Source organism: Natator depressus, chromosome 4, assembly GCF_965152275.1.
Source record: "Natator depressus isolate rNatDep1 chromosome 4, rNatDep2.hap1, whole genome shotgun sequence".
NCBI classification, from domain to species: domain Eukaryota; kingdom Metazoa; phylum Chordata; order Testudines; family Cheloniidae; genus Natator; species Natator depressus.
The window spans coordinates 89,111,348-89,136,107 of record NC_134237.1 but is presented as its reverse complement, the minus strand read 5'-3'; the positions used below and the strand labels follow the sequence as shown (position 1 = coordinate 89,136,107).

General features: G+C 43.6%; 1 protein-coding gene across 1 annotated transcript in view; it reads left to right on the top strand.

Annotated features, from left to right (window-relative positions):
* The first annotated feature begins 3,924 nt into the window (after positions 1-3,924).
* Positions 3,925-24,760, top strand: part of KIT (KIT proto-oncogene, receptor tyrosine kinase) — an 80,006-nt gene continuing 59,170 nt past the window's right edge. The window contains exon 1 of the mRNA XM_074951392.1: positions 3,925-4,091. Within this exon, the coding sequence (XP_074807493.1) occupies positions 4,028-4,091 (64 nt within the window). The 5' untranslated portion in view covers positions 3,925-4,027. The remainder of the gene's footprint in view (positions 4,092-24,760) is intronic.

Below are 24,760 nucleotides of genomic sequence, written 5' to 3'. Positions count from 1 at the left end.
CCAAGGCTGTGAATTACTGGAGCAAAGGGCTATACATTGGTGCTGGGGGTGCGGCAGCTTGAAGTGGTTTCCATTATATATGGGTTACAGTTTGGTTCAATGACAGGTTTCAGAGTAGCAGCCGTGTTAGTCTGTATTCGCAAAAAGAAAAGGAGTACTTGTGGCACCTTAGAGACTAACAAATTTGTATGAGCATAAGCTTTCGTGAGCTACAGCTCACTTCATCAGATGCATTCAATGGTTCAATGGCTCTCAGCACCCTCACTACACAAATTGTTCCAGCAGCCTAGGGCTATAATCAGTTAAACATGACTTGATTTCTGTTGAAGGAATCAGTTACCAGCAGCTGATCAGGAAGTTGTTAGTGAGCTCTGACAGGGAGACAGGTTGATACAGTGAGAGGTCCTGAGGACGAATCTGTAAGAAGTTAGAGTCACCTGGTAAGCCAGACTTATGTACAGTCTAAACTGTTTATTAGAACATTAGCATTTCAGAGAAAACAATACTTTGATTTAAGAAGGCTGTCTCGTCACTGGTTACCACTATCATTGCTCCCGGAGGGAATAGAATTGTAGATCTGGATGTAAATCAGATCTGCTGAAGTAATCATGGTTGATGCACAGGAACTACAACAAAGACGTAGTCTGAGAATGGGAATCACATGATAGCCTGACCTAGAGGGGATGTGCTCGGTGAGACCAAGAGGAGTCCCAGGTGTGGTTAACTCTGTAACCCTGACCCCATTTTTTTGACAGATTAGAGGAACTGACAAATCTCCATTAAATAAACAAAATGGGACTAGACAAACACTGATGGCGCTTTATTTGGCACATCTTTAGCTTTACTAAGTACTAAATAACTAAATTAAAATGTGTTAAGCAAACACAGGCTTTTAGCTTTTCAGCTCACGGGGCTACAAGTAGGAAGAGCATATAGCCAAGAAGCAAATGCTCTATTCCCTTACTCACTCTTCCGATGTACATCAGATCAATCAAGGATTTTATTATGTTTATTGGTTTCAGAGTATTTTTATTGCAGTTTATATGCAGATAGAAATATTCCCTTGATTAATTTACCAAAGTAATTCATTCACAAAAAATGTAATTTAAGGAAAATATTGGAGGAGTTCACTCAGTCTCATGTGGATCTAATCACCTCAGAAGGAAAAAAGCTTGACAACCTCTTTCAAATAACTTATTTAGATTTTTAGATATGCAAAGCATTTCGTCTGGGAGAAATCCCAGAAGGATTTTTCATGACCTATAACAGAACCTGTCACAGTATGTAAAGGGCTGACTTGATTTCCAGCAAGCAAAGAGTTAATTCCTTGTTCAGACCTGACACAGAATAGAATGAAGTAGCAGGGCTAGAATTTGAAGGCCCAATCAGACACTGAGTAAATGATACAAAAGTACACCTATGAGAGGCAGAATGCTTTTGTGAAGGCAGAGTTCTACGCTCACTGGTCACAGGACTCAGTTGTAACTAAAATGGGTTGTTTCTGTATATTTTCCTGTTACGTTAAGTTATTTTGGTCTTTTGCTTTACACACCATCCTCAGGAGTGAAAAAAACTTGGGGAAGAATAACTTTTTTGCAAATCTTTTCAAACAAATTCACTGCACTGGGTTACAGTACCCCTTACTGACTGAAACTTATTACTATAGCCTTCCACAGGATTTTCTATGCGGACATGTAGCAAAGGGGAAAAACACAGGACCCTGTAGTTCGTAAGGACTTCTCTTTTCTTAATATAGATTGCAGACTATAAACTCACAAAGGTTTTATCAAGAAGTTTAGAACCTTCATTTTCTGCTTAAGCTTCTACTTATAGGACAATTTTTATAATAGGGTACCATGGATGTGATAACACAAGACATATCTTTAAGAATAGGATATAGTTTTTATAGTTTTTAAAGATCTAGTGAAGATTGTATCTATGCTTTTGACATCTGGAAAACTCTTTGACTAAAATGGCAATACTGATTTAAGATCATAGGGACAATGGGCTTTAATAAGCATTTTATAAATTAGATATAAAGGGAGTCTGAGATACCCTCTTCCTCAGTAGCAGTGAATAGACTTGTACTGAAATTTTTAAAAGTTTGGTTATTAAAATCCCCCTCCCCTCTGAAATTAATTTTGAGGCTGACTCCTAGTGAGAAATGTGATTTTAAAGAATGCTATTTGATTTAAAAAATGTATTCTCCTTTGCAGGCAAAGGCAGGATCTGCCCAGCAATAGAGACTAGTTGTCTAAAATGAAAACAGAGAAATTGAGACAGCCATTTTAAACATGCAAGACAAGACTTTGATCTAATGACTGACCATATGGGACAATGCTGTTAACCTTGGAAAAATCTGACAGTTTTGGAAAAAAAGAAAATGAATAACTTACTTTCAATAACTTTTCTGATCTTTACTGACACACGTGAAATTTAAAAAGTCCACATTGATTCTGTTTGTACTTTCCCTGTTAAAAGTTGTCCTATCTCCCTCTCTACATCCAGATGCAAAATAAACAAGGTTTTGGGGGTTTTTTTTACACTTTTTGACAGTTTTCTTTGACACTTCCCAAGCGTGTCTTTTCTCTCTCTGGATGTCTAATAGTATATAAAAGTTCTTGCTGCATGTGAGCGCATGTAGGAATTAGTAGGGCTTTGTCTTGATTGTCTAGTGTCAATCGCTCTATGATACTTTTATGGGGGGCAAGCTGAGTGGAATTTCAGTGCTGTTAAACACCTATGTCTATGTTTAGGTATATATACGTATTATATATTAGCCAGCGTATAATTATTTTTATAAAATACAAAAAATGTATCTATGTCTGTATATTTATATTCATTTCTGTAAAGAATTTCCTCCCTTTTTTCACTGTGGCAGAGATATTTGATCCCAAAGTATGACAGGTTCTTGCTTAAAGGAAAGTGACTCTGTTTAGCTGTAGCTCTTTTTATTAAGGAAGGAGCTCTCTTTCTAGGGCCCAATCCTGCCCTAACACTGGTGTATTTCATATAATTTAAAACTACCTTCTTACATTTCTACACTCAAGGAGCATGTGAATCTTTTGGCTTTAAGGATTGGCATTCAAAGGGTATTCATTCTTTTGCTGCATGTACTGTTTGCCCAGAACTAACCAGTTATTTCTGTTGTCAATATGGGTTTATTGTGCATTACAACAAAGATTAAATCTTTACAGAATGTATGCATTAGAGAATAACCAGAAGTCTTTACTGCACCATTAGGTGATAGAACACAAAGCCTATGGTCAAAGGTGTTTGTGCTTATGGCCCAACCAAAGAGACCTAAGGTATATAGTTGTTGTACTCTAACAGGAGTTTACAGTTAAGTGTTTTATTTGTATTCTGAGATGATATGAACTTATTTTTCGAAACACTATATTGAATAAATTTTATATTTATACACAAAAAAAGGAAAAGTCCCAGGGAGGCTACACGCAGGATTGACGCCGATCCTACCTATTAATATGCCCTTCGCCCTCAGTTTACTATGAGTGCTGGGGCTTAAATATATGACCAAGCTGCTGGCTGGTCGCTTCTCCATGCGGCGCAGCTGTAGCGCCCCTGCCGCGTGCATTAGGCGGGCTCCCGGGATACTTTCCCCTGTTCTCTAGCGTATGAAGCCAATTCCCGTTAATTTTTGTGCCCCTCTCGCTGACACACGGCGCCATCTCCCCCCGCAGAGTTTCTGGCCCGCCCTTGGCATCAGCTGAAAGGGAGGGAGGCCCTGGAACCGGGTGAGACTCGGGGGCTCTGAGCCCCCCCAGCCGCGAAGCCCGAGCGAGCGGCGGGCAGGGCTTGCCTGAGCCGCCCGCGCCTGGGATCCGGGAGGAGGGGGGCCAGGGCAGAGGCGTGGCTGGAGGAGGAGCAGGTTGGGGGTGGCGGTGGCTGTGCGCTCCCGGCTCTCTCCCTCCCGCACTCGGCTGCTGCGGAGCTGTCTGTGCGCGCGGGAGGCTGGTGGCCGCGCGGGGAGCGAGGAGCGCGGCGCCGGGGAAAGCGCAGCGGCAGCATGAAAGGCTCTTACCTGGCCTGGGAGCTTGCGGGCGCTGTGCTGCTGCTGAGCTTTGCAACAGGTGGGACTGCGCCGCGTGGTCTAGCCGCTGCCGGGAGGGGGGTCCGCGCTACAACGGCCCGCGTCGTGTGCAGGGGGAGCCGGTGCGCCGCTCCCAGAAGCGAGTGCGGGGAGGGAAGGGGCAGCACTCACCAGCTGCGCCCGCTGGCTCTTGGGCTGCGCAGTCGCCGGTGAGGGGCTAGCAAAGCTCTAGCACCTCAGCTTCCAGAGCAGCGCTGGGACAGGCAGGGTGGGTAGCAGGGCAGGGGTGCGTGGAGGCATTTGTGGAGAATTGCAAACAGTTATTTCTGGTCATCTGCCTAGGAGCGCGGGGACAATTTGTGTGTGGGGGGAGAGTGGGGTACTGAGAGCCATTGACCAAACTGTAAACCCGGCACCCCTAGTTCAGCACCTATGCCTCTGCCGGGGAAGGAAGGTGCGCCTGGCTTTCTTACCCTCACTCCATTGATAAAGATCGACCAGGTCGCCGCACCAGTTGTGTTTATTGTGAAAACTCTGGCGCTGCAGCGGCTCACGCAAAGGACAGGTTCCTCGCGTTGCTTAGCGGTCCCTCCTGCTACAGGGGGCCGGGTATTTGTTGCGTTGCATTGACTACTGGCCTGAGTTTCAGTTGCACGAACTTTGGCAAGTCCTTGCAGAGCGTGTCCTGCCAATGAATAGCTTGAGCGCGATTTTTGGAGGCGCGTGAGCTCTCCTTGCTGCCCTCCAATGCCAAGTCTCGTTATGCTGCTGTAGTGCTTCCTGAAGCCAGGCTTGCACTGGTTTTGGAGGGGGAAGCGTGGTAGCCTGATAGCTCTTGCAGTGTCCGAATGGGCTACTGTGAGGGAAGCAGAAACAATCACTGCTCCCGAGCCAATGGCAGCTGCATTTTTTGGTAATACAGTATTTCCTATTCAGGCGTGCGAGTCTGGCTACCACATCCAGGAAAGGAGTGTTAGTACTTAATGCATCTTTTTGTTTTTCAGAGAACTATTATCTGTCGGTGGGGGAGGGGTCTTGCATCTGCCCGGGTTGGGTTGTTTTGGCAGTAAACTATCTCGTAATCAGTACAAAGTGTCCCTGTGGTCAGATGGCTGTTAAACAGTAGAAATGGTAAGGAGAAATACTTTCAAGAGGAGGAGTCCGGCTTCCAGCAGCAGAGGCGAAGGTGTAAGTGAAATGTAGTCGTCAGGGCTGTCACAGGTTTCATTCTTTTTACACAGATCATTTTGAGGGCACTGTTACATGACTGTATTTAGTAGAGCATCTCTTAGTCAACCTATTTATGCATTTTGTCAGTCTTGTGAGAGACAAACTTTTAATCACCTGTTCTTTCCAAGTTAGAATACCTGTCAAGCCCTCTTTTAAAGGAGGCTTTCTAGTTCTTGCACTGGGCTTGTGGATTTTTAGGTCATTTCACTCATGCTGTGTCTAGTGTACTGGAAACTGAGTTGATGGTACCGATGGGACAGCAAATATGTATGCTCCTCACTCTGAAACCTGTCATGCCATTGTCATTCTAATTTATTGCCCTCTTTTGTTTGGACAGGTCACTCAGACTCAGGCATTTAGCAATTCCTATCACCTTTATGCCGAGTTTTACCTTAAATCTGCAGGTAGTCCTGCTGAAATAAATGGGGCAACTTGCAGTAGAAAGAATGTACTCAACATGAAAAAGGTGGCAGAATCAGTCTCTGCTCTACTAGCATATCTGTGAAACCTGAGGAGTTGCCATCATCCAGATTTAGATTGTATAGAACGTCAGGCAATGTCAAACCCAACTCAAGCTACTGATGACAATCTGTCAGTGTAGTAACTGTGATATATCAGGCTGACAAATTCAGGATTTCCCCATCAAAATGTTTAATAAAAGAGGTGTAGGGGAGAAGCCATCAGATGTTCTCAGTGGCCTAAATTTACCCCTTGGATAACTCTAATGATTTAAAGGAGTTGCACCAGGGATGAATTCAGCTCACTGTTTGAATCAAAATTGGAAGCCTGACCACTTAAAAAAATTGATTCCTCCCTCCCTTATCTTATTTGAAGCTAAGGGTGGAGGGAAGCAGTGCATGGTGACAGAAAACGAAAGGTGGTTGAACTTTTCTCTCCTAATTCTTGAAAGTGGGGTCTTGCAGATAACCCTCTCTGGCCCAATGATTCTTTAATGTATCCACAGTGGAACAGCTGAGAGAGAGACTCTGTAGCCTGGTGGTTAGCACACTGGGAGTAGGTGTCCCCTTCCTGCATTGAATTTTGTAATTATTTAGCCACAGTGCAACAACTTCAACAGGATGAGTGAGGGAGCCCCACATCAGAGTCTCCTATAGCTCAGTGGTTAGGGCACTCACTTGAAATAGCAGATCCCTTCCCATAGGGAATGGGAAACAGGTCTTCCACATCCCAGGTGAGTACCCTAACCACTGGGCTAAAAGTTATTATGAGGGAGGTTGTCCTCCTGCCCTTCTCCTCCCTGGCTTCTTGCAAAAATGGCATAGGGGTTGCAGCTGAGGGCTTGTCTACATTTACAGTGCTGCAGCTGCACCGGTGCAGCTGTGTTACTTAGTGAAGCTTCTCCCATTGACACAGGGGTGGTAGCTATGTCAACAGGAGAAGCCACACCCCTGAGCTACATACTTATATCCACACAAATTTGTAGTGTAGACCAAGCCTGAGAATTCCAAGTGGAGGGAGGTGCCTCCCTGCAGCCCAGACAGGTACCTGTCTCTGAGAAGGGTGGGGCTTAGCATAAACTGTTGGCTTGGTATCTCCCATTGGCTAGTTTAGGCAAGGCATCACCTAGCATGCTGGCTTTTGTGCTAAACTCAGGCTTTGAGTCCCAGTGATTTTCTAGGCACTTAAAAGTTAGGTGCGATGAAGCTGAGCATGGCCTCGCCTAAGTTTGTAGCCCATATTTCTTTACATTTATGAAATACCAGTTCAGTGCTCTAGTTCTGTACAGAAATTACATGGGTCGAAAGGGCCACCAAACCAACCAACTAACAACCCCTCCCACAAGAGGTTATTCTCCAAACTTCTTGTAAGCATATAAAAAATAATTACATTTAACTTCCCCCAATGCCTACTAACCTCCAGATACCATTTCTGACCCCAGCCTCTTAAGTAGTCATCTGGTTGTCCCTGACCTTCAAATCAGCCCTCCCTTTCCTCAGGAAAAGCCTGGGAAAACAGGTCAGCCTTGCAACATGTCCTGAAGGTCACCAAATCCAGGCTCTTGTGTCAAGGAGTAGAAGGTGCAGGGGAGATTATTTCTTTCTCTTGATTACTTACTTGATTAGATTCAGACACATTTTCTGGAGTTATTTGCTTTGAATGGCACCGTAGATGAATTTACTAATATTGATGAGAAGTGAATAGTGAATGAGAATTAATGCATTAGAATGGGATGAGAAGTGAATAGTATGTAAGACTCACTATAGTAAAAATGTTTGTCTTTGGGTAAGTGTCTGTTTAGGTGTGTGTGGGGGGGGGTGGGGTGTATGTGTCTGTCTCTGTTTTACATCACAATTAATTTCTTTATCGGATAGTCAAGAGTTTCTCTCCTCCCCTGCCTCTCCCTGACTTTTGCAAAAAGAGAATGAATTGGTACCAAACTAAACCTTCAGTCCCCTCGCTTCGCTGCTGGTATTTTGTGTCCTTTCCCTGTCCTTGTGTTTTCTGCATCTCAGTTTATTGCCATCTTCTCCCCTTTTACTTTTTTTTTTTGGTTCATCCACTCTTTTTGTGGGATGTTCTTTTAGAATCTTCAGGTTAGATTCCCAGAGGGGACTTGGACTCAACATTGCAACACCTTCTGTGAGGTGCCCAGTAGAATTCACAGTCCTGAGTTAGGCAACCAGGCATCCTGTACAATGCATGAGACAGAGTTAAGCATCTAAGAATGGGACCCACAAAAGTCAGCAAGCATAACAGGGAGCAACCTAGACTAGCCAATAAGAAATGCCAAGGAGAGAGGGGGTTTATAAGCCCTATCCCTCAGATGCCTTATGTCTTGGCAGGTGGGAGGTGCCTCCCTCTGCTCAGGATTCACAGCTATGAACCCTCACCTGAAATTAGGCACCTAAACTTTCTCTTTAAAAATATGGAGGAGGTGGTGGCACCTTGCCTTATAACTTTTAGCCCCAGAATGTGGAAGACCCAGGCTTAATTCCCCCCTCTGCCTGCTGTGGAGTAGAGACGTGAACTTGCGTCTTCTGCCTCCCAAGAGAGTGCCCTAACCACAGAGCTGTGGAAAAAAGTGAGAATGAGTCTATAGCCCAGTGGTTATGGCAATCACCATGTGAGAGACCCAGGTTCCAGGCCTCCTTATGTGCATATTTAATTATTTCTATGCAGCGGAACAGTTTTAATGGGAGAGTATGAGAGAGACCATTCCCAGAATACCCCACAGCCCAGTGGTGAGGGTCCTCTCCTGGGAGCGGATGACTCCAATTCTAGTCCTTTCTCCACATCAGGTTGCGGGGCGGGGGGGGGAATTGAACCAGGTCTTCCACATCTGGGATGTGTGCCCTGACCAGTGGGCTAAAAGTTATAAACAGGCCTGGAACTATCACCTCCTCCACTGTTTTGTCACTCTGTGAGGCCTGATTATGTAAACGGCTTCTGACAGTGTCCACTGGTTTTCCCCACAGGTAAGGTGGGCAGGGCCAGCTTCAGGATTGCACTGACGCTTAGGCATGAGTTAGGCACCCACCTAAGGTGACTGTGCACATGGTCACTGGCAGATTTTTGTAGGTGCCTGGGGGACTTTACCAGAGGAAATTTAGGCACCTAGGGACTTTAGATGCCTGCAGCCATGAGCAGGGTGTTTGAGGATCTACATTTTGGCATCTAAAGTGGCAGTTAGGTGCCAAAAATCCCTTTGTGGATCTAGCCCTTTTTTGTTATTCCTCCCAGGCTTCCTGAAAATCCTCTCATCCCGTTCACTCTGCTGCTATGATTGGGCATGGTTCCTTTCAGAGCCCATCAACACTCTTATTCAGACAACTAAACAGTAATATAAGGTGTGCCCTCTGCCTGGAAGGTGCGTGTCTATCTCCATTATGTTCCCAACACCTGCCAGCCCTGGGGGAGAGAGACTGAGCTTGCTAAAAATTCAGATGGACTGTTGCTAAGCTATTTGATTCCCCATCCCTCCATTTCTGTGTGTGTTTTACCTCCATCTCCCAGCAATTCTGTTTGTATTTTCCTCCCTTCCCTACATAGGTGAGTATAGGTATGAGTCTCCTGCGCATATTGGTTGCCCGAAGCGCTGCCAGGAGCAGAATGGAAATGTCAAGGATTGTGCAATACTGTACTTTTCCTGCCAGAGTCACTGGGAAACTCCTGTGATCACGTGCCTACATTTGATTCCTCTAGGATATACTCATTTCTGTGTAACAGAGAATGTGCTGGGTTTGGGAAGAAGCAGGATTTATATTCAAATCCAGTTGAAATACTATTGATACAAATTGGTGACATTTCTGTGTGCTATTTTTCTAACACAATGACATAAATTATTCCAACTCTTAACACAATTAGGCTATGGTGAATCTTCACATACTTTTCATTTTACTTCAGTAACTTCTTATAAATTGTGTGGTTTCAACAATATTTCCTTGCTCATATGTAGATCAGAGGGGTTACCCCTTTACAAAGAGTGGTAAGTATTACTCTGTTTTACAGATGGAGAAACTGAGGCGGAAAGGTTGTGACTTGACCAAGGTTGAACAGTAAGCCAGGGGCAAAGTCTGGAATAGACTCTGGGAATGAAATCCTAGCCCCACCAAAGTAAATGGAAGAATTTCAACCTAGCTTGACTTCCAGTTCTGTTCTATGGCCTAATGCTGCCTCTACATTCTGTATATTCTATTGTTTAATTTAACACAATATATAAATTTGTTGTAATTACAGTATAACTCTTTGTAGATTCAAAATATTTTAAATATTTTGTAACAAATCTATCATTCAGTTTAACTAAACATAAAATGCTATGCATTTATATTTTGAAGAAAAGTTTCTTTGCACCCTGAATTTTCAGTAAACAATCTGAAAAAATCTTAAGGTAAGAAGTAACAAAATCTGGAAAAAAGAAGAATTTCAAAGCATCAAAGAGGCTCAACAACATTTATATACAGTACATGACAGAAGATCTATTATGTTGTTGGTCTGGTAAGGAGAGACAGTAGTCACTTTTGGGCTGTCCTGCACTCTCCACTGATGAAGGTAAATGCGTGAGAGAAGAAGCCATTGCACATTATCTTTCTCAATGTATATATGCACATGTTATTTTACAGATGTTGTTTTTCTTTTTAGTGCAGTGCAAACATCTTCCAGGATTTTGACTCACTTCCTCAAGTCTCTTTCAGCTGTTTAAAAAAGGACATGAGGAAATGAGTTCTAATATCCTGAAAAGAGTTTTTACTTTAAGTAGTCTTCATTGTGGCACAATTTTTCATTTTATGTGTAGATCTTTGCCTTGTTTTTACCCACTAGTGTCCTACCTGATTTCCCCACCTCCCAAAATTGTTGTTCTGTTCCTCAGTGTTCAGATTATTGTTCAATTTATGAACTTGTGAAACTTTCTGTGAAGAATGAGGTTTAAGGCAAAAGCTGAATTGCAGCTGAAGGTGAAAACCCAGTCTTCTGTTTAAACCAGGGGTCTCAAACACGCGGGCCGCGTGTGGCCCGCAGAGTTCTTCCCTGCGGCCCGCCAAGCTCCCCGCAGTCCCCCCCCGCCCCATCCCCTCCCCAGCGTGACACGTCCCCAGCCTAGCTCCAGGCCAGGGGTGGGCAAACTATGGCCCCAGGCCACATCTGGCTCTTCTGGGCTTTGGATCCGGCTCGCAGATTTGCCAATCCTGTGGTGCTGAGGGCCCTGTGCCGCTCCGGGAAGCGGCCTGCCGCTTCCCTGTGGCCCTGGGGGGAGGAGGAGCAGAGAACTCCATGAGCTCTTCTTGCCTGTGGTTACCTCCCCTGAAGCTCCCATTGGCCGGGAATGGGGAAGCATGAAGCACAGGGACAGGGTGCCCACCGCTTCCCGGAGCGGTGTGGGCCAGGGCAGGCAGGGAGCCTACCCTGGCCCCAGTGTGCGCCCCTGCCACCCTGGAGCCGCTCAAGGTAAGCAGTGCTGGGCCGGAACCTGAACCCCTCCTGCACCCTGCACCCCGCACCCTAACTCCCTGCCCTGAGCCCCCTGCCTGCACCCCAAACCCCTGACACACCCTGCACTCCCTCCTCCACCCCAACCCCCTGCCATACCCCTCACTCCCTCCTGCACCCCAACTCCCTGCCCTGAGCCTCCTCCTGCAGCCTGCACTCCCTCCTGCACCCCAACCCCCTGCCCTGAGCCCCCTGCTGCACCCCACAGGCGTGGGTGGAGTGGGTGGCGGGGGCAGCTGGGGGGCGGGGTGTGATGCGGCCCTCGGGCTAACCTACGAGTCCTCATGTGGCCCTCCTGGTGATTTGAGTTTGAGACCCCTGGTTTAAACCTTTCTCTCATTCCAAAGCATTTGCTCATTTATTTAAAATCAAACTCTGACAAGAATACACAGAACTAGTTAGAAAACTGATTAAAACAACTCTTTTGCTTTGCTATTTTTACTGTTGGGGTATTTTGTTTTATTTATGAATTTTAACAGACTGAAAGGGTGTTCAAAAGGGCACTTAGGCACCTAACTGCTATTAAAAGCCAATTCTGCAAACAGCCATGCATGTGCTTAACTGTACACATGAGTAGTCTCATTGGTTTGGGATTTTACACTGGAAACTGAAATGTATTGTTTGCTCACTGGCTAAGATTGCTGCAGTTAGTGATAAAAGCATAAAAGAATAGTGTAAACATGTGTGTTTGAAGAGTGAATGTGACTCGTATTTTCAGGATTACAATAATTAGAAGGTACAGTAAATGTTAATCTCATAGTGGGTTTATTATTTGGTATTTTGATGGATTACTCCAAAAAGTAGGTTACCCAATAAATGTTTTCTGGTTTTGATATTTTCTAATGCAGATGCACAATAAGTAACGCTGTACTGCTCTTCACAAATCACCTGAGGGCAACTTAACTAAAATTAAGCACTATTTAATAACATAATCAACCAGACATTTCTATAGTTTTGCATTTGAAAACATGAAGTGATTAGCATTTAAAATCTCAGCCAACAGCTGAGTACAGAATCATGAAATAGAACTACTAATACTTGATACTGGGAAAACTTCAGTGGACAAATGGGATAACTGCAGTGATAGATCTGAGTGGAACATAGGTTGATGATGCACAAGCTTAGGAAGATAAAGCTGACTTGTGTTTGTTTTTGAGAGCTTTGCAAGTGAAATTTGAGAATTTAGATTTGAATCAGATAGGCTGTTACATTCCATATTAGTGCTCATTGCAAACATGACAAATGAGTTACAATGGTTGGGCAGTAGGGTGACCAGATCGCAAGAGTTAAATATCAGGACACATTGGGCGAGCTGGGGGGCGGGCGGGAAGGAGACAGACACAGGTGCACAGCCCCGACTGGAGCCAGAGGCACACTGGTCTGCCTGGCCCTGAGCTACCAGAGTGCCCCTTCCTGTTGGGGGTGGGCCCATGCTGTGCCACACAGCTCCCCTGCCCAGCGTCCCCTGGATCCACTATGCCCAGAACCCCCCTACAATCCTTCCACCACAAATGTACAGTGCTGTGCACACACACACACCCTGCCCAGCGCCCCCTGTCCACAGCCCCACCATAGCTGCCCAGCAACCCACACAGAAGCCCCCACTCGCTAGTTTCCCAATACACACAGATTTCCCCTTCCTCCCTCCCTCCCAGTGCCCGTCCCCACAGCTCCACCACCACAACTACACAATGCCCCACTGCCCAGTGCCCTGATACACACCGATCTCCCCACTTCCCAGCACCCCCCAACAGGCCTCCACTGTCTAGCACCCCAAAACACACAACCCCCCCCCCACTGCCCAGCACCCTCCACACCCTCACAGCCCAGCACCCCCACACACACCTCCCAGACACTCACCATCACACCCCTGCCCCCTTCCCTGGCCGCACTCACCAACTCTGCTGGGAGGTCTCTGGCTCCTAGGGTGAGCGTGGCGAGGGGAGTCTCCAGACTACACGTGCTATGCCCACCACAAGTGCGAGCTCCATGGCTCCCATTGGCCGGGAAAAGCGCCAATGGGAGCTGCTGGAGCCGCGGAGCAGGGCTTGCAGGCGCCGGCAGCACTCAGAGCCCCCCCACCCCAAGAGCCAGAGGGACCTGCCAGGGGGCGAGGTGGGACGTCTTGGTGGTGCTTACCTGGAGTGGCTTCTGTCCCGGGAAGCATCCGGCAGGCAGGCTCCTAGGCTCCTAGGATCGCAGGTCGGGGAAGGGCGGAGGGCTCTCTGCCTGCTCCCGGCGCCTGCAAGCCCCGCCCCTGCAGCACACAGCACTCCTGCTGGTGGGTGGGCACCAGGAGCTGCCCCAGGACGTGGTGAGCAGGACGTGGTCCGGACGGTCCGGATATCGGGACAAAGGGCGTCCCAACCTATGTAAAGTTGGGATGCGGGACAAGTCCCCTAAAATTGGGATGTCTGGTCACCCTATTGGGCATAGAGATGACAGAGGTGATTTTGACCAACATTTCCTTCTGTTTTCTGTGGGTAGTAGTCTCAACCAGGCAGTGTTCCACATATGGTGAACTGGTGTATTCCTCATGGCATATAGTGGACTGTTAACCAGTGCACTGCCTGATACAAATGCTGAGTTGAAGAACCTGAGCTGGATGGCTTTAAAGAGGAACTTCCTTAGTAATCTCCTGTCATTCAGAAAACTAAGGAGTTGTAAGGGAAAAGCTCTAAATTAACTAAACCACTCAGAAACAGATGTTGCTTTGCATATTGCCAACCTTAAACATTCAAAAATCATATCTACAACCCAAATCATGATATTGCCTTATGAATCACTATTTTTTTTTGTTTTTTAATTAATGTGTTTTGGGTTTTCTATTTTTCTGGTTTCTGAGCTTCTAGGGTGCCACTGGTAATATTCTCAAGTTTTTCTCTTGAAGGCTAGAAACTTGCAAATTTTCTTAATGAAAGCCAAAACTCACATTCACATGACTCCAGGAGGTGAGGCTGTTTAAAAAAAGAAAAAAAAACCAAACCCTAAATATCACAAGACTCATAAATAGTTGGAGAGTAGGTAACACTGTGTTTTGACTGCTTCCAGTATGACTATTTGGCTTAAAGGGAGTTGGATAGGAAGGACAAAACTGTTGTTAAACCCAGGAAGCTGGCTAGCAAGGCAACACAGATGTGGAATAGAAGCATTCTTTTGATGGTTGGAAAAGTATAATTTTTTAACTTAAAAATGTCACATTAACTTAAGCAAAATTTAATGTTTCTTCCCCATAGGGTGGTAGGCTTTTTTTTTTTTTTTGAGTCACAGACTCTCAAGGCTTCCTATTCCATAGCACTTCTAACTTCCAGGTATTGTACAATGCATTGCTAATTTTTTCTTTAATTCTGATATCTTCACAGCTATGTTAATATTATATTGAAAGAACATGTTACAGTGCTGTAAAAAGAGGACAAATTGTGGGAATAAAAATAGCTGTACACTTTCAAGTGCCACCCATAAAGCACACTCCATCCATGCAAGATGCCAACATGGGATGCCACTTACAGTGGACCAATTTGTATTAATTCAAATTGCAGTTGTGGCAGGAAGCCCTCCTTGTGCATATCCACGACTCTCTTCTGAGGTAGTGGGAAACTTGAAGTTTCCCTCCTCCTAGACCAGAACCCATCCCTCCTGTCTGAAGACAAGGGCCACTGGCTGAGCAAGAGGAGTGACCCAGGTAGCCTGTAGTCCAGAAGTAGAGTGGGCTGCCGCCACTTCAAAACCTTGCCTAACAGAAGAATCTGTGTTTGTGTGGCTCCTGCTACCAACCCAGCAGGGCCCTTGACTGAGATGGCAGATGTAGCCCCTGCCCCATACACACACGACACGGGATTCTTTGCTGGGTGGGTGGGGCTACAGTCTTCCTCTTTCTGGGTTGGACTACAGCCTCCCTGAAGACAGAGCAGTGTGCCGGAGAAGAGGAGGGAGGTCTGAGCCTCCCTGAAGAAGAGCAACAGTGGGTCTTCTGGCCCCACCTTTACAGCAGACAGATCTCGTGGCCTCTTCTGCTACCACCATTCCAAGCAGGAGGTGGGGAAATGGTGGGGATGGCCTGCATGGGATGTGCGTAGGATCCCAGATTGTATGCAGTATAGTACACAATATATACACTGTGTAGACTACCAGTTTAAGGGGGCTTGCAGATGTGTGGTAAAATTGGGATTGAGCCATGAGCTAATGAAACAAACTGTTGGTTACAAAAAAAGCACAGCCTTTGACTACATGACATTAAGCAAATATAAAATGGTGACTCTCACAAAGAGATCTCTTCAAAGACTGTCTAAAATTTATTTGCATTCGTGTTTGGATACATTGCAGTCATTTGCTTTTTGAATACAAGGGCCAGATTTGGAACTGTTTACAACAGTGTAAATCCATAGTACTGTCACTCCTTTGAGTAAATGAAGCTACACTGGCGTAAGTGGAGGTCAGAATCTGTTTCACTGCCTCTTTAATTTTGCCAAAGATGAAAATACCTCTAGCTAGATAGCACAAAGTTAGGTGTGTTTATAAGCAGATGGACAAGTAGATGCAAAAATAAACAAGCAATAAATACTGACTAATTAGATTCCTGCCATTTCTTGTGCAAAACATATCACCTGCTTCTATCACATGGCACTTTCTATGGGCAACTACCTACAATTAACTCGGCATAAGCAATTAAACTGTGCGTAGAAAAACTCTTCGTTAGAGGACTGTGTTAATATTTTAGGAAAGTAAAGACAATCTTGCAGGCAATATATATAAATGACTTATTTGTAATACATGCCAACATCTGAGATAAAAGTTAAAAAGGGAGGTTTAGTTATGAAATTTCCTTGTCAAAAGTAGACTGGGAAGAAATATGACAGATTGTCAGAAATGCATCTGACTCACTATCTGTATGACACTTCCAAAACCAAACTTTACACAGATTTTACAGAATCCTAGAACGACTACATGAAGCAGGTTTTGCTAACCATGGTAAATTCTGGAGATGCTGCCAACCAGCAGCTAATTTGCCCTACATAATGTTTCCTGGCCACAAATCATAAAAGATATATACTGGAGCAATATGTACAAAGGCATTTCTATAGACCAAAGTACAAAGAGATGCCCCTCTTAAAAATATGTATACAAGAGTTGGTAGAAGAGTTCAGTCTTAGAGTGAACACCAAGAAATGGGTAGCAACATCCCAAATATTAGCAAAGCTTATGCAATATTTAGAAAATGGAAATATACATTGCGTATTCAGAACTATATAAAAATTGTCAAACACAGATGCAATGAAGAAAATTTGTTTACATGGGCAATTAAATGTGGAAACACACACAGACTTGGTGTCATATGGATGCATTATATGCAAGTGTGATGTCTTTCATAATGTGGTAATGGAGCCATGTAAGTATCTTAGATATGTCATGACTAAAACAACATTTTATAATCAATATACACTAATCTCATGATTCTGTGGCTGGGTATTTCTTGTGTCCATTTTTTCACTAAATGAAAACTGAACCTAAAAGCATAAAGCATATAATATATAGTGTGGCTTATTCATTGCTGTAATTTTGTTGAAAAAATTAATACAAAATAAAATATGTAGAGATAGTAAAAAGCTTTGGTCCTCTAATGCATTATTTAATGTGGTCCAATGTAGGAGTACAGATAACATAATTATACAGTTATTGGTATCTTTTACCCCTCTGAAGGCGATGCATAGATGACTAACCAGTGCACCTTTAATGAAATTGCTACCATTTAATAAAGGTGCTGCCAGGGCTTGAAATAATAATCATTCACATTGCCAAAAGTCCTACATCTCCTTCCTTAATTGAGCTTTTTCCAAATAACCCTTGATTCAAATTGCAATCCAAGGGGAAAAAACTACGTGCTCTGAGTTTTCTCACTTGCCTTTGTTGGAACTACCTTTTCACAAATATCCAGAAAGCAACATTTCAAGCCTCAGAGTAACAGCCGTGTTAGTCTGTATTTGCAAAAAGAAAAGGAGTACTTGTGGCACCTTAGAGACTAACCAATTTATTTGAGCATAAGCTTTCGTGAGCTACAGCTCAAACGAAAGCTTATGCTCAAATAAACTGGTTAGTCTCTAAGGTGCCACAAGTACTCCATTTCAAGCCTGTGCTCATTACAAGAAACATTCTTTTAAAATGGAAACAGAATTGAAAAGATAATGTACTTTTTAAAGTAAATGTCACCAAAAAAGAGTGTGAGGAGATTGAAAATCCATTAAGCAAATTGACCAGCAAATGTCGTGAGGAATGAAAAACAGAATTCGAATAAACGAATTTTGTCCATTAGCATGCTTTTCAATCCATTTTAATTGTTCTGTCTTAATTATTTTGGATTTTGTTTATTTAAATGTATAATGGCTGCAAAAAATAACTATTGGAGCAATTAGTTGATTAGCAATTTAGAAAACTAGAGTAAAAAGAAAACAATACATTAGAAGGCAATGTCATTCTAGAGGACATGTAAAATATCAAATTTTACAGGTGTTACTGCAAGCAGCTATTTTATTTGGGCGAATGCCATGTTTATATTCACCACAGATCTGTACTCTATGGTTGTCCATTTTAGTAAGAATTAACCATTTAAATTGTTTTAAGTTCACACATTCTTTCTAACCAGATTTAGTTCAGTTGTGCATCAGTATTAATTTTGTTTATCACGGAAAGATTGCTCCCACAAAATCTGCATTCACTGTTGTATAAGACTACTGTGTGTATCTAGAATGCTTTGTTGCTATTGTAATTATTGAGACTGCTCAGTGCTGGAGAATACCATACCACTAATGTACCAGTAGCATGCTAGGTGTACTGCAACTCAAGAGAAGCAATGCAGGTAATTCAGCAGCTAGGCATTGCAGGCAGTCTAATCGAGAGTTAAGACTCTTCAGGCCTGGGGTGCCCTCTCCAGTCCAGTCTCTATACAAGCAAACCAGAGCTTGCAGGTTTCCAGGCCAGGCTCATTTAGTGTCTCTCACTGGGGACCCTACCCACTGGCTCCCTACCCAGTTGCTGCTGCTCCGCTCCCTCAAAAGTCTTGCACAGACCTGCACTCAGCTGTAAAGTCTGGCAGTCACAGCCTGTTCCCCACCGTGAAAGCTCTGCATGCAGTTCCTGGGATTCCGCTCTGCATCCAGCTTCTCTGCAGTTCCTGGCTTGCTACTCAGCCACTGCTTTCCAAAAGGGCCCAGCCACCTCATTGGAGTACGGGGTTGGGGTTTTTACCAGTAGTACCTTAATTCTTGACACCATCACCGCCTTTTATTGTGTTCCTATTCAATGTGTTAGGTTTGAAAGATAAGGAAGTTAATGTTAAAAGACACAGATTGTTGAAGACCAAGTTTGATAAACAGCAGTACCCATGTTAAACTTATCCTGTTGTCCTTCCCTTAGTGACCATGAGCATTCAAGAATTCAAAACTTTAATACAGCTATTAAAGAAGTAGCTCAGGAGCACCATTATTTGGAATAAGCATAATCAACATATATTAACTCTGTTGTATATGTTGGACAACAAATGCTTTGTTCTATAGAAAGTTTAGTCTGATTTGTGCAGCTCCTGCAACATGTGTTTGGTGACAGCAATGGAAAGGTTGAGTTTTCAACCTTGCCTTCTAAGGCTTGGTCTACACTAGCAACTTATATTGGGCTAGTCTACACTGGCAACGTTAAAGCTCTGGTAACATGGCTTGTGTAATTGCGGCAGAGCACTGAGAGAGAGCTCTCCCAGCGCTCTAAAAAAGCCACCTCCCCAAGGGGCGCAGCTACCAGCACTGGTGTACTGTCTACACTGGCGCTTTACAGCCCCTAAAACTTGATGTGCTCGCTTGGGGGGGGGGGGGGCCTTCAGACCGCTGAGCGAGAAAGTTGCAGCGCCGTAAAGTGCCAGTATAGACAAGCCCTTGGTATAACTATGTCGTTCAGAGGTGTGGACGTAGTTGTACAACAACTGCTGGTGTAGACAGTGCTATGTCGATGAAAGAAGCTCTCCTGTCGACATAGCTACCATCTCTTGGAGAGGTAGAGTACCTATGCTCATGGGAGAAGCTCTCCTGGTGACGTAGGTAGCGTCTTCACTGAAGTCCTACAGCAACATAACTGCATGATGCAGCTGCACCGCTGCAGCATTTTAAGTGTAGACAAGTCCTCAGACTGAAGATGGGGAAGGGGGTGAGAAGGCACTTTCTCAAACAACTGAGGCCTGTCTTTCAAATATGCTGAATACTCATGATTCTAGTTGGATTCACTGGGAGCTACAGGTGCGCAGCACCTTTGAAAATCATGTATTTTGTCACATACTGAAGTGTATTTAATTCCCCTTTTGTGGAGGGCGCAACAAATTCTGCATGGGCAGCTTTCTTTTGCAAAGTAAAAGGCACCTCTGCAGGCCTTATTCACTGAGAAGCAAAATGTAAATGCTACATGACATGGCTCTCCGATTAAATTCTAGACAATTGACGTTTTGGCATTGCTAAACTTCTAGTCTAGCATGAGAGGGGTGCCTAGTCAATGGAATGGGGTAGGACAAAAGGGAATTACTTTTCTCAACTACGTAAAATTTAATACCTTCTCCCCTTTGGAGAAATTTGGGAGAGTTTCATACACCAAAGTAAGTTACAGCTGTCCCTCTGTGACTGGTATTTAAGATGTAACCTTATTTGTTTCCTTTTGGCATAAATTGGAGGATAAAAAAAATCTAAGTGAAAGGCACTAAAATCCAGATTCAGTCATAACTTTACATGAGTATATTGTACATTTTCATTGTCATCAACACAACTTATTTCAACTCCTATATAGCATTTAATAGGAATCTGAAAAATGTGGTGAACAAGAACTGTGTGGTATCCTTTAAGATGAAGTCAGTGCTCAAAGAGATAGGAGATGAACAAGAAATAGGTCTCAGCAAGTTTACTGCAGCCTTGCAAACAATCTTGAAAATGTAGTTACTTGAATTTAAGATCCCAAGAGCACTTGTCATGGAAAAATATGAAAGGTAGTTCTAGTTCTCATTTCTTCTCCATAAACCCAGTATTGATTATTTAGAAATTGTGATGGATCAATTATTTTCATTGTGTAATATTAGTACAACTTAATTAGGAGCCATTTGTCACTATCAAGATTATGAAGAGCGTGCAAGGTTGAGCTCATACAAAGAATCTGTATATTAACCCAGGTTCTTATATTGGCTCGATTGCTATCGAATATTGGGGTGAAGGAGAGGGAAGGATTTGCTCTAAGTATATGTTAATGAGCCTGCTGTCTTATTTTGGGGTAACTTTCCACTACCTGGCTGAGCTGTAGAGAAAATATCAAGCCACAATTCTGAGAGTACAGGAAAAAGAAGTACATCCTGAGGTCAGAGTGGCTTGGGCTTGGGATGGAGAGAGCCAGCGGCTGTGTGTGAGCAGGAGGCCAATCTGAGACTAGAAAGCTGAAAGCCAGGCAGGAAAGCAATCTGTTGCTGGCAGGTGGATACAGCACAGTGGCCTTCAGCAGAAGACGTGAGGGGAGCATATATGCCACAGCAGGGGATTTGTAAGATGTGGCCCCAAATGAGATGGTAACCATTATATCCCTGCTGTGGGCTGCCCCTTGGGACTTGGTTAGGAACAGTTGGGTAGATTTTTGTAGTATCTGTTGAAGACCTTGTGGCTAGGCAGGTAATTGCACCTTTTGCTGCTGGAAGCCAGAGTAAAGTAATCCTCTCTTACTTCCTTGAAATCCAGAAATGTGTAGTGGGGACCTACCAAGGACTACAGCCCATAGATCCTAGTGTCTGGACAATCTACAGTGGTACTCAGAACATCCGACCAGATCTCTAGAGGGAACTGATGTAAAACAGCACTCACAGCAACATCCTGCAGTGGAGTCAGTTACCACATTATGGACTTTCAACACAAAACTGAAAATACTTTACTGTCATTGCTATTTTTAGCTTTATGATTTATGTCCATTTTCAAAGAAATGGGGAAGATAGTTTAAAAAATGTTAAATGTAAGGTTTTGGGGGGTGCCTTTCAGAGAACGTAGGAATGTAGGACTGGAAGGGACCTTGAGAAGTCATCTAGTCCAGACCCCTGCGCTGAGACAGGACCAAGGAGACCATCAATGAGAGGTGTTTGTTCAATCTGTTCTTAAGTACCTGCAATGATGGGGATTCCACATTTTCTCTTGGAATCTTATTTCAGTGCTTAACTATCCTTATATTAAGAAAGTTTTTCCTAATATCTAACCCAGGTCTGCCTTGCTGCAGATTAAGCCCATTATTTCTTGTCTGGCATTCAGTCCTCTTTGTAACAGCCCTTTACATATTTGAAGAGTGTTATCAAGTTCCTCCTCAGACTTTTTTTCTCAAGACTGAATATGCCTAGTTTTTAAAACCTTTCTTCATAGATCAGGTTTTCTAAACCTTTTATCATTTTTGTTGCTCTTCTTTGGAGTCTCTCCAATTTTTCCACATCTTTCTGAAAGTGTGGTGCACAGAATTGACCTCACTCATGCCCAGTAGAGTAGGACAATTACCTCCCGGGTCTTGCATATAACACTGCTTTTAATAAACCCAAGAATATTAGCCTTTTTCGCAATTTAATCATGTTCAATTTGTGATCCACTATAACCACAGATCCTTTTCACAGTACTACTGCCTCGCCAGTTATTCCCTATTTTGAAGCTGTGCATTTGATTTTTCCTTCCATAGAGTAGTACTTTGAACTTGTCTTCATTGAATTTCATCTTGTCGATTTCAGACCAATTCTCCAATTTGTCGAGATTGTTTTGAATTCTAATACTGCCCTCTTATGTGCTTGCAATTCCTCCCAGCTTGATGTCATCCGCAGATTTTATAAGCATACTCTCTCTACTTCATTATCCAAGTCATTAATGAAAATATTGAATAGTATCAGACGAGGACTGACTCCTGTGAGTATTCACTAGGTACATCCTCAGTTTGACAGCAAACCAGTGATAATTACTCTTTGAGTATGGTCTTTCAATCAGTTGTGTACCCACCATATAGTAATTTCTCTAGTTTGCTTATGAGAACTAGTTTGCTTATGCATGTGAGGCTGTGTCAAAAGCTTTACTAAAATTAAGATACATCATATCTACTACTTCCCCCCTGTCCACTGGGCCAGTAATCCTTTCAAAGAAGGAAAGTAGGTTGGTTTGGCATGATTTGTTCTTGACAAATCCATGTTGGCTATTCCTTATAAAACTTTTTTCCTCTTGGTGTCTACAAGTTGATTGTTTAATAATTTTTTTCAGTATCTTTCCAGGTATTGAAGTTAGGCTAACTGGTCAGTAATTCCCTGGGTCATCTTTTTTCCCCTTTTTAAAGATAAGTACTAATTTTCTCCAATACTCTGGGACCTCAGTAGTCCTCCATGAATTCGCAAAGATAATTGCTCACAGTTCCAAGATTCCTTCAGCTAGTTCCTTAGGATGAATTTCATCAGGCTTTGCCAATTTGAATACTTTGTTAATATTAATTGTGTTGAGTATCTGGTCACCTTTTGAGTGAAGACTAAAGCAAAATAGGCATTAAATACCTCAGCCTTCTTGATTTCATCAGTTATTAGCTCTCCTTCCCCACTAAGTAAAGGACCTATGCTTTCCTTCATATTTCTCCTGTTCCTAAAATATTTAAAGATCATCTTCTTGCATTTTATGTTCCTTGTTAGGTGTAACTCATTTTGTGCCTTAGCCTTTCTGATTTTGTCAGTACGTGCTTCTGCTATTCTTTTGTACTCCTCGTTAGCAATTTGTCCATGTTTCCATTTTTTGTAGGATTCCTTTTTTTATTTTCAGGTAATTAAAGAGCTACTGATGGAGTCATATTGGCCTCTCACTATTCTTTCTTTCCTTTGCATTGGGATAGTTTGCAGTCAAGTCTTTAATATTATCTCTTTGAGAAACTGCCAGCTCTCCTGAGCTCCTTTATCCCTTAGATTTTCTTCCCATAGAAGCTCACCTACCAGTTCTCTGAGTTTGTTAAAGTCTGCTTTTTGGAAGTCCATTGTCCATATGCTACCATTCTCATTCCTTTCTTTCCTTAGAACAGTGAAATCTACCATTTCATGATCATTTACCCCGAAATGGCGTTCCACCTGCAGATTTGCAACCAATTTTTCCCTCTTTATCAGAATGAAGTTTAGGGGTATGTCTGCACTGCAAACAAAAAAAAAAAAAGATGACCCATGGCAATGAGTTTCAGAGTCCAGGTCAACTGACTTGGGCTTCTGGGGATCATGCTATGGGACTATAATAGCAGTGAGGGGGGAGAGTCTCAGAGCCCAGGCTCCGAACCAAGCTCAAATGTCTGCACAGCTATTTTTAGCCCGATAGCACGATCCTGAGTCAGTTGACCTGGGCTCTGAGATTTGCTGCTAGGGTTTTTTTTTTGTTCGTCTGTTTTTTGCAGTGTAGACATACCTTAAAATGGCTGCTTCCCTGGTTGCTTCCTCTATCTTCTGAAACAAATAGTTGTTCCCAACACACTCCAATAACCTATTGGACATTTTGTGTCTTGCCATATTATTTTTCCAACAGACGTCTGAGTAGTTAAAGTCTCCCACTACTACCAGGTCTTGTGTTTTGGATATTTCTATTGTTTGTTTTAGAAATGCATCATCTGGCTCCTCTTACTGATTTGATTGTCTATAATAGATCCCTACATACCCCTATTTTTTCTCTTTTATCTTTACTCAGCAACTTTCAACTAGTCTGCTTCTCACCTCCTTCTAGACCTTAGAAGAGTGGTTCTCAACCAGGGTGGTCCCCTGAAGTATGGCCAGCATTAGACTCGCTAGGGCCTGGGCAGAAAGCCAAAACCCTGCTGCGCAGGACTGCAACCCAGGGTCCCGAGCCCCACCACCCGGGGCTGAAGCCAAAGCTTGAGCAACTTAGCTTTGTGGTGCCCCCTGTGGCATGGTGCAATTGCCCTGCTTGCTACCCCTTAATGACAGCCCTGGTTTTTATATGCAGGAAAACAGTTGTTGTGGCACAGGTGGGCTGTGGAGTTTTTACAGTATTTTGGGGAGCCTCAGAAAGAAAAAGGTTGAGAACTCCTGCCTTAGAATCATAGAATATCAGGGTTGGAAGGGACCTCAGGAGGTCATCTAGTCCAACCCCCTGCTCAAAGCAGGGCCAATCCCCAACTAAATCGTCCCAGCCAGGGCTTTGTCAAGCCTGACCTTGAAAACCTCAAAGGAAGGAGATTCCATCCTCTCCCTAGGTAATGCATTCCAGTGCTTCACCACCCTCCTAGTGAAAAAGTTTTTCCTAATATCCAACCTAAACCTCCCCCACTGCAACTTGAGACCATTACTCCTTGTTCTGTCATCTGCTACCACTGAGAACAGTCTAGAGCCATCCTCTTTGGAACCCCCTTTCAGGTAGTTGAAAGCAGCTATCAAATCCCCCCTCATTCTTCTCTTCTGCAGATTAAACAATCCCAGTTCCCTCAGCCTCTCCTCATAAGTCATGTGTTCCAGTCCCCTAATCATATTTGTTGCCCTCCGCT